The 13481-nt window shown below is 43.0% G+C and overlaps 2 protein-coding genes across 5 annotated transcripts in view; one reads left to right on the forward strand and one right to left on the reverse strand.

Annotated features, from left to right (window-relative positions):
• The window catches only part of LETM1 (leucine zipper and EF-hand containing transmembrane protein 1), a 28667-nt gene extending 23315 nt beyond the window's left edge, over nt 1-5352 (reverse strand). The window contains exons 1-2 of one of the 2 annotated variants that reach the window (XM_048303018.1): nt 5184-5352; nt 1268-1325 (exon numbers count right to left, since the gene is read on the reverse strand). In XM_048303018.1, coding sequence (XP_048158975.1) covers nt 1268-1325; nt 5184-5262 — 137 coding nt within the window. In that variant the 5' untranslated portion in view covers nt 5263-5352. The remainder of the gene's footprint in view (nt 1-1267; nt 1326-5183) is intronic. The other variant, XM_048303016.1, reaches the window with a different exon arrangement.
• A 20-nt stretch (nt 5353-5372) lies between these two features.
• Nucleotides 5373-13481, forward strand: part of NSD2 (nuclear receptor binding SET domain protein 2) — a 99759-nt gene continuing 91650 nt past the window's right edge. Inside the window, exons 1-2 of one of the 3 annotated variants that reach the window (XM_048303013.1) lie at nt 5373-5433; nt 6246-6380. The gene's annotated coding sequence lies outside the window, so the exon portion shown is untranslated. Of the gene's footprint in view, nt 5434-5495; nt 6381-13481 lie in introns of those variants that run through there. The other 2 variants (XM_048303012.1, XM_048303011.1) reach the window with 2 other exon arrangements.

Here is a 13481-nt window from a genome sequence, read left to right on the forward strand (position 1 = left end):
CTGCCAACCCCTCTGCCACAGGCAGGGACACTTTCCACTAGACCAGGTTGCTCAGAGCTCCATCCAACCTGGCCTTGAACACTTCCAGGGATGGAGCATCCACAGCTTCTCTGGGCAACCTGTTCCAGTGCCTCATCATCACAGAGCAAAGAATTTCTTCTTAATATCTAATCTAAATCTACTTTCTTTCATTTTAAAGCCATTCCCCCTCACCCTGTCACTCCATTCCATTGACAAAAGTCCCTCTCCAGCTCCCTTGTAGCCCCTTCATGTACTGGAAGGTGCTGTAAGGCTTCTCCAGAGCCTTCTCTTCTCCATGCTGAACAACCCCAACTTTCTCAGTCTATCTTCATAGGAGAGGTGCTCCAGCCTAACAGGCTTAAAACCATAATTTTCCAACTTCCCAAGAGAGAGCTCTTATATACTAACACACTAAAAATAGGTATTTTTAAATGTTTTATTTATTTTTAAAAATTAATCATAATTAATTCTATAGCAAGTGATATAGGACTAACACGTCGAAAAACAAACTGGTTTGTTTTGTATTAGAAGGTTGTGTCTAGAGACACGTCCTTATGCTAAAATGAAAACTCAGGAAATAGAAGAATAGTCCCTGTATCCTGAGCAGCCAGATCATAAATAAACTACAGAACATGTATTTTAACATTCCAGGGAAAGGCGTTAGGAAATTCTTATCTACAAGCATGCCTTGTGAGCCAAGCCAGGAACAGAGAATGGATTCTGCCAACATTCAACCCCTTCACTTCCATAAGGGCACACAACAGCTGGATGTGTTTTCAGAAGAGGACACCATCACCCAAGGCTGCAACATACAATAAACTCCTTTCTTTGGTTTAACAGAGATACCACTCAGATGCTCTACATTCTTATCTGTCAACTGTGATTTTCAACTAGCTGTGACTGAATACTTACTCTATGGAACTCCATGGAGAAAGTATGCAAGAAGCTTATCAGATCCCGTTATGATTCCAGGGCACACCTGGAATCACCCAAGATAGAGATTAATATTCTACAGTTTTCATTTCAGAAGTGAAACAGAAAGGGAGGAAGTGGGCAAAAAAGGGAAGATTTCACTTTCTTTCTCCCATACACAACCAACCAGGTGAAGCGAGTTATACTCAGACTTCCTTTAATCTGTGAATAACACAAGCTGAAGCTAGTATTTTAGCACTTTGTCTAGATTTAAACCTACATTCTATGACAGTATACTAACTGATAGTTCAGAAAAATGTTCATATTTACTCACATTTTGTTTGTCAGCCTCAGGGATGTACAGCTAAGACATGCCCGATCTCCCAAGTTACCTAGAAAAATACCAATAATTAGCACCAATTCTGAAATTCAGGAGGACATTTACCTGTGTAGTGAACTGCACACAAATACATGAGTTAGAAGATTGATCTTTACATAGAAATGGCTACTACTGAAAGCACAAAAAAGATGTTGCTTAACACACAGAGCCAAACTCTGTGCATGTGTGAGGCTTGTTTGCTCTTGTTCAACTGTCTGAAGACAAGTTTCCAGGTCCCTCAGGCAAGAAACTATATTGCAGAAGAACTGAAAGCAAATGTAATTTTTTAACAGCTCAATGACAACACAGTATCAGATGATGTTTTATGCAAAACAAATAAAACATGAGCAGGAATCTAAAGATACTTCACTAGACAGGTGGAACCACATCACCATTTCAATACATTGCTGTCCATTTTGATTAGCAACTGGTAAAAATAGCTCTACCCCATGATCTCTCTGGAAAGGATAGAAATTGTCTTGAATAGAGGGATGAGAGCCTGACCCAGAGCATACGAATAGTCAGCTTTCCAGAAAACACTGTGTCTCTCAAAATAAATTACATTTGAAACACTACCTCAGAATCAGTCCTAATAAGAGCTAATAAAGTCCAAAAGAAGGGCTGACACGTATATATAGGCAGCCTCCATCCAGGTACAGAGACAAACAGCATCCATTCTGGAAATAAACTGAGAAGATCATCAAATCATAAATCATCTACATCGCATGCTTCAATAAAGGGCCATGATTGAAATTCTTCCAACCATGGAAGAAGCATCAACAAATAAAATGCTACCTAGTGGCTGTACACAATCTACAATCACTGAAAGTCATCCCTGAGCCCACTAGAAAGGAATTCATCTTCCTAAAGAAACTTTAAAAAAATAAATCTTGTATCAACACCTTGCTATAATAACTCAATAGGTTGTCACTACCAAGAGCAAAAAGACTTCTGGACAGATCATAAAAATATCACACAAGCAAGACTCCAAATGTCTTGACTCTTTTTGGCCAATCTTTTCAGAATTCACTATAACCAAAATAAAATTGGAAGGCTGGATAGACTAGGCATACTGTTTCTCCCATCTGGAACCTACCATTTCTGGTCAATCCTAAGAGACAGCAGGATAGAAAGGTCATTTGAGAGGTCTCTGGTACCCTTTCCCATCATCAAAGCCAAGATACAGCCTATGACAGAACCTAGACACCTGCATCTGAGAAAAGCACCCAATGCTGACGACCAAAAGCCTTCCCCAACAAAATACCCTTATTGTTAGAGGAAAAGAGATGCTGCCAAAATCAGGTGGGACAATCAGAAGGTATAGAAGAGAAGTTAACTTATCTGAAGAAAATTAAGGGATGTCCCATGCTAAGTGGGCTCTAAAGTAATTACAGCAAAAGCTGTGGCATAATCAAGTCAAAAGATTTACCAATCTCAAGTTGTATCAAACAATAACAGGTACTCACTGCCACTGCAAGTAGAGCCAGGGAAAAACTGTCTCTTCTGGCTCAAAAAGCAAGCCCTAAGAATCTCTGAAGGCACTATAATACTCTCCAATATTTACTGAATGAACAGTAGCTGAATTACTTAAGCAAAGAGGCCAACCCAGAAGGACATCCCTGACCTCAAGGAGCAGCTGAGCAAAGCAGAGCAGTACTCAATGTCTAGAGGGATAAGTCACAGCACAGTTTTCTGTCTCACCTGAGTTACAGGAAGCCCACAAGGCCTCATGTACCTAAGGCAAGAGTCCTACTAGGAGACGACATTGCCTGCTATGGACAGGTGCCCCTAGAACTAAGAGGGGCGATCTGGAGCTCAAAACTGGCTTGGAGTTTCTTAGATAAAATGCCATAGCAGCAGGACACTTTCACTTCACTTACCTTCTTTTCAACCAGGCTCATTAAATGTTAAGGAAGTGGTCAAAGAACAAAATTCCAAGGTTACCATAAAAAAAAATGCTGACTAAGCTTCTTGTTGTACAGCACGTTCAGTGTGTGAACAGGCCCACAGAAAATGTTAATTCCAACTCTGCCAGTTCTGACAAGAGCTCTTTAGGTTTTGCAGAGTCTCTTATAACCATGTACCTAAGAGCAAACCAGCCCTGAAATAAAATATATACTTCCTTCAGAAAGGGGCAAAGCCCATAATCCTTGCTTCTGGGATAATAGAGACATCCAAAAGTGTCTGAACAAGGTGAATGTTGCTTAACCATGCTCAACACTGTTCATTTAAGAAACCTTCATTAGCTTTGTAAGAAAGAAAGGCAGTAGTGCCAGAAAAGCTGTATGTTAACATGTTCCTCGTGGAAAAGCAGTCATGGGAAACTTTATACTTAAATTTAATGAAACATCAAAACCAAAGTTTTTAACATAGAATAGCTGTACTGTTACTATGTTTAGAATTTTTAAAAATAAAATGCTATCATGAAGTAAGTCCCTAGAGAAGTGTAAGCTTCCAGTACTTAACAGTCTGATCTTCACAGGAATAACGTGGAGGATTCTTAGAAGCATTTAGCTTTAACTTAATCTTCGACTACTTACACATAAAGCAAAGAAGATGAGCTAAGTAAAGCAAAACAGTACAGAAAAAAATTACACCATACAAGAATGTGTGAATAATAGATTAATACTCCAAATAAAAGCATTGGTTGTATCATAACCACAGTGCACCACAGCACACTAATTATTTAATTCTATCACAGCACTTCAGCTTAGGTTGTCTAAGATTTATAACAACCAAAATTGCAGCGATCATTAGCACTACTTTTTATGCTATGCCACAAGAAGAATCAAAGCTCCCATCTAATTTGAAGGTACACGGATGTGCCTTTCCCCATTTTAAATAAACTGGATGGTTAGGATACCCCAGTTTTTTGTTCAGGGCACTGTCCATGTTCAACCTAAATAAATGACTTTACAACAGTGGCTAACAGAAACCATCAACTAGAAGAAGATACCACACTTGAGTGACTACTGGTAACCAAGAGGACAGCTGTTCTTTGCAATGAACAAGCATCCCTATGGCTCATCACGTCTGTCTGGATGGGAGAATGCAGCTGCACTGCTCTCAGTGACAGCACTCCCTTGACAAGTCGGGGCTCTGTGTCAGTGACAGGCAGCTCCTCACTAACCCCCTGCCATTCCAGCCCAGGGCTCTGTGTCAGTGACAGGCAATTCCTCGCTAACCCCCTGCCATTCCAGCTCAGAACGTGAAGAGCAGCCACAGGCCTCGCAAACGTCACAAGTTATCAGCTGTTTCATGCCGCTAAGCTTCACCACCCAGAGATATTTAAACTGCCAAATTATCTTCATTATTAATCCGTATCACACGTTGCGCTTCCTTTTAATTTTCCTAAGCTTTCAAAGCCACTTGGAAAAAGGTAATTCATGGGTCCTCCCTAATAGACTAAGAAAGCAACCTCTTGTACTTAAAGAAAAGAAGCACATAACTAGTGACAATCCCATTTCACACCCAAGCCGCGCCGAGAGCAAGGCAGGCAGGACCGAGACGTAGTAACGCGTTCCTGCACTTTAACAAAAAGCACGTGTTTTTCCCATCCCCAACCAGCCAGCATTTAAGAGACACGCGTGTCTCACTGCTCTTAGGGTAAATCATCCCCTCCAACCACGCTGCCGCGGAAGCACATGCGAAGAGACCGCAGCAGCCGCCGAGCGTGGGCCGGGCCGGGCCGGGAGCAGCGCCAGCCCCGGCGGACAGAGCGGCGGGGACTCGGCCGCGGCCCTTCCCTCCCGCAGCAGCCTCTCCGCCCACGCCGGGAGCCCCCAGACGCCGCCGCCCGCTCTCCCTCCCTGTGCCCTCCCGGCCAGGCCCGGCGGGCCGGAGCCGGCGAGCGGCCCGCGGGGAGCCTCACCGGGCTGCGGCGGGCGGCGCAGCGCTCGGGGCAGGCGGCAGGCGCGCCGCCCGCAGCTCTGCAGCAGCATCGACGCCATGGCGGCGCTCGGCGAGCGGGCGGGCGGCTCCGGGCCCGCTGCTGTCCCGCTCCTGTCCCGCCGCCCGGGCCGCGGCGATTCCCACACGCCCAGCAGTGCCCAGCCCCCGTGTTCGCCCAGCACCGCCCCGCGGCGCCGGGCACGCCGGGAGCCGTAGTCCGAGAGCGCACGGTGAGGGAGGCGGTGGAGCCGGGCGGCGGGGGATGGCGTCACCGAGGGGCGGCCGCGGCTCTTTCTCGCGGTCGCCCGAGGGGAGCGGCGGGACCTGCGGCGGGCACTGGGGGTTGGCCCGGTGTCGGGGCTTCTCCACCCGAGCGTGGTTCGCTCGCAGCCCGCGGTCCCCGCCACGCCGGGAAGGCCACAGGCCGTGCCCGCTGTGAAGGGAGGGCGCCGGTGCCTCACGGAGCCGCCCAGGCCGCTGTGGGCACGCATAAGCCCAGTGCAAAGTGCAGCGCTCCAGATCGGCACGGTGCTTTCCACTTTTGCAGAGGTTGGATTGGATGATGCACAGAGGTCCCTTCAGCCCTACGACCCTGTGATGCTGCGGTGTGTGCGGCCCTGTTCCACACGCCTGCGGCCGAAGGTTGGCAGCAGCAGTTCCGCTGCACACACGTGTGTTGCTTGTGGATCTCGGGATGTGACAGAAGAAATGGCTTTCTGGTGGAGCTGTGATGGTTTTGATAGGAAATAGCACATAAATCAGTCAATTGACAGATGTGCCGCACTAGTGCCGGTTAATAGTTGGACTACAAGTAGCATGTTATTCTTCAGATATTAGTCGAATCCTGACCAGCAGTAGGATCTCTTATCAAATCTTTTATTAGTCAGTTAATACAGTATTATGCAGTATGTACTTTAACTGTTTTGCCAGATGCAGTGAATAACCAGAATCAAACTGCAAAAATCGTAATTTAATCTGAGAACACTGACATTTTACAAACTATGCACGTGAGATTTGGGTGTTAATGCCTTCCTTGTTCCAGAAAAAATGGGGGGAAAGCTGCTGGGACTGTCTGTGGACAAGATGGCTGCCAGCCCTGTCAACAAGATGGCTGCCCCAAGGACAGGGCTCCAGAGGGACAAGGGAGCCGTGGGATCAGACCTCTCCTGCTTCACAGGTAACTTACAGCAGCAGGCATTTGGTCACCTCTACATGTACCTCAACCCCAAAAAAAATAGGTGCTACTTAACCTTACGCATAAAGGGTAGCAGGAACTCTCAGGTTTGACCCAAAACGTGACTGAAAACAGCATCTCGTAGCAATAAAAAGCAAATGAGTCTGCAGTTTATCTGTTCATGCTTAGGACTAGGCGAATGCATGAAATTAATTGGTAATTTTATAGAGTTCTTTTACGTATTTAAAGAAAATCCTCAGGGTTTCTCCAAAGTACGAAAAAATCTAGATGAAATTTATATTACTTACATTTTTAATTCAAAAGTATTCATGAAGATGGATTTGCAATTGAAGATGCAATTGACTGAATATTTTAAAAAATCGAGACACTCTTCTCACTATGGCTATAGAAATGCCAGTGTTCTTTACATCTAGTGATAATTAATAAATTAATGGGTATTATTATTTATATCCTTAATATTAGAGCTACTTTTAAAATGTTAGGCTCCCAAATGCACTGCAGGATTTTTAGCCAGCTGTGTTTGCTTTACAAGTATTTAAATATGTAGTGCATTTAAATGGTTAAAATAATTTAAAATGTGCAACTTGATAATAGTGCTCTATATTAATGGCAGTCTTGAAAAAAAAACCCCGAACAAACATCTTCCCAATCTACACATCTCTCACTAGATTGGGTTTGTATCTTTCTCTTGTTATTCTTTTTTTCTTTCTGGTTGGCTGATAACAAAACCAAATGAAATGGGGCAACTAATGGCAGTTCCTCTAACAAAGCTGCTTAATTATGTAGAAACATTATATGAAGCCTATACAAGAAGAATAATATGCTCTGAAGTCATTAAACTATTGACAAGAGATTTCAGACAGCAAACAGATGATTACAGAGGTCTCAATACATTTATGCAGACAAGTAACCAGCCTTTCAATAGTTTCATTAAATTCATTAGTATTCAGGGTGGCAGACAATGTAGATGCATGGGCCTTTTCAGAGCTGAATTCGTTATGTTTTTGTACAGTCTTTTGTTCCAGATTTGTTTATACCTGGAAGTTACAGGGTTTGCTACTGTATATGAAAAGGATTGATAATACACTCTGTGAAAATTTCCCAAATAGATACAGTTGCAAAATACTAATTGATTGTGTGCATTTACCAAGCATTGTGAAGTAATGCTTAAGAAAAGACTAAGCATTCATAATTTTCAAGTAGTTGTAGAAATTGCTCCCACATGAAAAGGCCGAGTGACTGTAGGTGACACATGGGCTTTTCCCCCAGGAGTCAATTTTTGTTTTAAAGAAAAATATCTTCTACTCCAGCCAGAGCAACAGCCCTTGAGCTTACAGAGAAAGCACTTATCCCCAGAATAAATCACAGTACCACATAGTTACTAAGGTTTTGGGGTTTTGTTAAAAAAAAAAAAAAAAAGTCAACTGCTACACAGCCATTTTAGACCTGGTTCTTAAAGCAACCATGTTGTCTGGAAAAGTTGTCAGCCATCTTGCTGAAAAATATGTTTCCCAGCAGGAATAGGATGAGAGACTAAAAGGAAGAAATACAAAGCCTTCTTTCTAGATGGCTTTAATAAGTATCTGAGAATTATTAAAATAAATGTAACATTTGAACAAAACTAAGATTACTATTTCATGTTAAGTATCAATTTTTTTCCCCCCGGATATTAAATAGAAGCAAAAGCAAGGTAAGAGTTGTCTAAATCAATTCAAAACAACCTCCAAATAAAAGGAAATTTTGATGGTTGTTATAGGCTATGTGAATATTGAAATATGTATTTTACTGCTATATGAGCAGAGCCCAGTGATATCACAAAGGCAGGACTGTTTCACTTGTCTGAAAGAGGTACGATGCATAACACCTATAAAAGCAGAGAACATGCCTAGGGCTGTGCTTTACTTGCAGAGACATGACAAAGGAGCAGATGAATCCATAATTCTTTTTGAGGAAGTTTAGAAATCTATCTAGGAATTGGGGGGCAAATGTTAATATGAACAGGGAACAGAACTGTAAGTTTGTCACCCCTTCCCTGAAGACATGTCCCAGGAAGCACTCCTAGATCCTGTTGATGTTTTTGGTGATTGATAGCAGCTGCCCCCACTCCCAACTTGAGGTGCCCTATAGATTTGACAGTGGCTGTGTGACAGTATCAAATCTGTGACAGTCCTGCCAGAGACACAGACACAGCCTCAGTTCCTCAGGACACCCTGATGACAAACTGAGCTGGCAGCAAAGGCAGGAAGGGTCGGGAGATGGGATTCGGGGTGTGGAGAGGGAGGATGTGCAGTGCTTGATGCTCTGGGCTGTAAGTGGGAGGAGATGGGAGCATAATTAGCATCTGATGAGTTGGGAGGCACCTTTGCCATTTCACTGCTGCAACATCATGTTTGTGTACAGAGTTTGATTCTACAAGCTACTATCAGTGCAGATCCACAGACAGTCCTTAGAAGTAGAATTACGCTTTTAGGCTGGAGAATCTGTTTCCATGGCAACCCTCAGGTTGTCTCCCTGAATAGGTTTAACAATATGGGATTAACCTCATCTTTATTCACCAGTGTTCAGCGTAAATGTAGAGAAAGGGGGGGGAAAAAAAGACATTACTGTGTAGCAAGTTGCATTAAGTTTCTACTCTAGGGAGAAAGCCAGCAGATTATTAGTAGTTTTTTTAAAAAAATACTCCCATTCATTATTGGGAATTTTTAGGAGAGATTCATGGGATACTGAAGCCTGTTGCTCTGTCAGTGTTATACCCAAAGGTAAAAGTTCAAGTGGTGACTGGGTTACAGATTTGCTGTATGAAGGTCCAGGTCATAAGTTGAGTCCTGTCTGTAAATGTGCCAAAAACAAGCAGCACTGACTATGCATTAGCACAGAAACAGGCTGCCCTGGGTGCCTCTTCAAACACTGCCCTGAAAAGCCACACAGAGAGTGCCTTGATGGCAATAATGTGCTGCAAACAGTCATTCCCAATCCAAAGATAATTAACTACCTGCTCAAATTCCAGTCAAAAAGTGGTATTTTAAAAGATTGCTTAGGCTTGACCCAAATTAGCCACACAAAATGACATAAAAATAACATATCAGGTTGTCAGTAGTTAAACTTGCCATGCCAGCAGGCAAGAGCACAGCTGGGGGAGCAGAAACAGTTAATTTTGAAAATCTTTCCAAATTGAGAGAAAAGTATTTCCCATTCAGAGTAAAAACCACCGAGGTTCTCCCTTTTCCCAGCAGATGGAGCTTATGTGAAACAAACAGGAGGAGAAGCTGCAGAACCACTGCACAAAGCGAGATTGGGGCACTGGAGGAGCACATGGGGAGAAAGCCACAAGATTCTGGCCAAGGCAGGATCAAGCAGAGGGAGGGCAGGTAGTGTGCACGACAAAAAAGGGTGAATGTAGCTATAAAAAGCAAATTGATTTAGGCTTTGAGAAATACAGAAGGAGGGGAAAAAAAAGGAGTCTCTAGTTTTACAAACACACCTGTTAGCTCCAGCTGATAAGAGAAAGACTTGAGATTTTGCTGCAAAATCATCAATCCTGTATTTAAGTAACCTGTTGTGCCTCAAATGAATCAATTTGATTTTATAAATGACAGGCTTTAACACTATGCATTTAGAGTTATTCTTTGCCTCCAGGATTTTTTAGGCTGTAGGGTTTGCAAGTTCCTGTCTGCAGTTAGAAACACAGGAAGCCAACAATCTTACGTCATCATTTGCCTCTCAGAGTTAGGCCTTTAAGAAAACACCAAATGTTGTGTTACTGTCAATAAAAGCCCTAAATCTGCCACCTCTGCTTTTATGCACCCATCAAGAAGCAAGACAAGAAGTGCATGCGACTGGGAAGGCTCTCCCCCACCCCATCCCGGATTTTGTAGACCCGTTCCTGCACTTCTTGTATATCATAAAATTCCTGGTGAAGTCAGGCAGTGTTATAGGAGTACTGGAAAAACAGGAGGTCCCTGCAAAACAGAGATACCTTTCAGTTTGTGTCCATTAAAGAAACAGCAGAAGGTTAGCACACCATTTTAGGAGAATTTTTACGTTTGTAGTCTAAAAAGGAGAAAAATGTGCTACTTCCAAGGGCCATTTTAATGGCAGCAACATCACTTTCTTTAGCAATTTGGCGAGGCTGAGGGTGCTTATGATAACCATTGGTTTGGAGGGGAGCAGGTTACAGCCAGCACATGCACACAGCTGTATGTGACTTGGTGCAGGCAAAATGCAACATAGTCCTATTGTCCCCCAGGCATATTTGTGCTTTCTCTGCCTCAGAAGAGGTGAGCAGAGCTAAGCATTTCTGTTAGAAGAACAAATGAGAAAAATATTGAAGATGGATATGTTCATTTGCTGAAGCCTAATGCTTAAAATTCCTATGTAGAATTTAGCCCTCTTGGGCCTCTGCTGTCATTACCTCTTTCTTGCTGGTTTTGCTGATGATCTTATCAGTCCTGGCTCATATTTTTCCCTTATAGTCAGACTGAATAACCCTACCAGAATGTGTTTTTCCAACCTTTGAATTCACTCTCTCTTATTTACCTTTCAGCTTTAAGACTTCTACCTTTCATATAATCCACACCAAGTCTGTACCACAGATCTCACACTTTTTCATCCTGTTCTCCTTGACCCGACTAACACTCCCATCTTCCGTGCTGCTGTACAATGACCTCCCCATTCCAGCATGCAAGCCCACAGCCCCTCCTTTATTCAAGTCAAAGAGCTGCTTTTCTCAAGAGGCCTCCCCACAGAGATAATGAAAAGCAGATTAAGAGATTTTAAAAAGGAGTTGGTTCCTTCGGAATGGTCAGTGCGCTTTCCCTTTCTACAACCATCCTCTATACTGTAAATTTTCCAAATCAGTGTTTGTCTGGATGTCTGTGCCTTGACCTCGGCAGGACCTAAGCTGTTGGCCCCCAGTCTTACACATGCATATGCATGCTATGTCCCTTTGCTAACAGAGAGATTCACACAGAGTGATAAAGGAACAGTGCAGTTATGTATTTGTAAGATCAAATCCCGGTGCTTGCCAGGTAATACCATAAAAGTCTTCGCCAGAGATAAAAATTAACATCTTATTCTTTGTTTTTGTGAGACAGAAAGAATGGCAACCTCCAAGGCAAGTGAAGTGGCAGCTCTGTTGACAACACTTGATTTGTAGGTATATGAGAATCTTGAGGGGAAATACCTGTTAAAATGTAAAGCCATAGAAAAACAACAAAGAGCTATCAGCACAAGTACATCCCAGTGGTGCTTTGCCAGTATCCTGCCTTTTTCTTGTGCGGCTGAATTTCAGGCATCAGAAACAGAAGACGCTTTGTCTGGGCTTTCCCATGTAATCAGCAACCTCTCTCCTGCCTGTCTTAGGCCTCTCTTCACTTTATTACTATTATAGTATCCCCTAGAGACAGACTTGGGAGGCATTCACCCCCAAACATCCTGCTACCTTCAAGCAATTAGGCATTTTCTCAGTAACACATTATATGCTTTAATCCTGTTTACATGTGTGTACAAAGTGTGGTTTGCAAGTCGTGTATGTAAGAAAATACAAAGTTGACATAAAAGAATTTTACCATTGGATTTGATCAGTATCCAGGGGAAGAAAAGTCCTCCAAAGCAGGCGCTCTCCTCTGAAAGCAACTTCAAGGGGGAATTTTGTGTGCAAACTGAAGGCTTAGCTGGGAGCTGTAAATACCTAGCAGTTCATCAGCTGGATAGAGTGAGAGGAGCTCATTGGGACTAATCTGTGCAGCAGGTAAAAGTGAGCCATCCAGCCTGCTCATCAGTCAGGGTGGCAAGCCCCACACTCATTCTAATATGACACATATCAATCATTTTTAATCACTAATCCAACAGCTGAAAAAGGAAAAATGCCCAACAGATACCAACAAAAAGCTGGCTCAGCCAGCAGTGCTTCCCTGTTGTGCCAAGGGAACAACTTCCTCCCCTCTGCGAGGCCTCTCCTCCCAAGGAACAGACATCTAACTCTCCCTGAGCGGGAAGCCTCTTTCAGTGTGCCAGCTGGAAATCAGGGCCCTGGGCGCAATCCCAGCACCTGTGCCTAGTTTTCTTACAGAGCACAGCCAGCTGCTCTGCTAGGTCTGCAAAGGTCCTGTATACCCTATTTCTTTTCTGTATACTGCTTTGGATAAGCAATGTAAATGTGTTGCTTATATTTGGATTTTTGCAAATACATTGCTTTACATTTACATTAAATTGGTTTAAGGATCATATCAGCGCACTGACAAATGAAGTCATGCCATATTTTCAATAATTGTTAAACCAGAATTGTTGAACCAGTAGTGCCCAGAACCCCCTGCAGTATTTTTGAGGGAATTTGAAGGTAACCAGGATGTAACCACAGGCCACTTTGGAAATTCTGACATGGAGTTTGTGAGGAAGAAGTGTTTTTGATGGCTGGTGTTTGTCAGCAGACTTTTCTGGCATTGCACGTGGTAGCAGAGAGTATATTTGACCCTGAGGGTTCACAGGCATTAGATAATTGTTTTGGCTCTGACTTAGTTCGCGGCATGTTAGACTAGTCATTTCTATCTGTGACACCAAACTATCAACTGCAAACTTCCTGTGCGGAAATAATTATGCATCTTTTCCAAGTTTGCATTATGTTGTTCTGTATTCAACAGTTCTTATGCAGAAAGGCAAGGTTAGAGTTAAGACTATTGTCACTGCTAATAGCTTGACTCTGAAAAGCATTCATATAATTAAAAAATCCTAGTATAAGTGGAGCCAGAGTGGGGTTAGAATTCTGTGCTGCAACAGGAAAGGGACACAAGAGGTCTGGAAAACAAGGTGGGAGGAAAGTGAATAAAAAATGGTTATTATTGCTGCTCATAGTGCCATATTAATTAAACCAGTTTATCTGGGAGCAAGGTTTAAAAAAGAAGGAAATATATTTTCATATAAAGTCATTGCCACAGGATGTTCTAAAACCCCAAAATAGAAATAAATAGGCTCAACAAGAAAATAGTCACACTCAAGGGAGCTAGGCTTCATGAAGTCCCTGACACATGCTTGTCTAGCAGCAATGTCCTCTTCGGAAGTTAGGAAGTCCCTAAACTACTGATTTTC

Source organism: Corvus hawaiiensis, chromosome 5 (assembly GCF_020740725.1).
Source record: "Corvus hawaiiensis isolate bCorHaw1 chromosome 5, bCorHaw1.pri.cur, whole genome shotgun sequence".
NCBI classification, from domain to species: domain Eukaryota; kingdom Metazoa; phylum Chordata; class Aves; order Passeriformes; family Corvidae; genus Corvus; species Corvus hawaiiensis.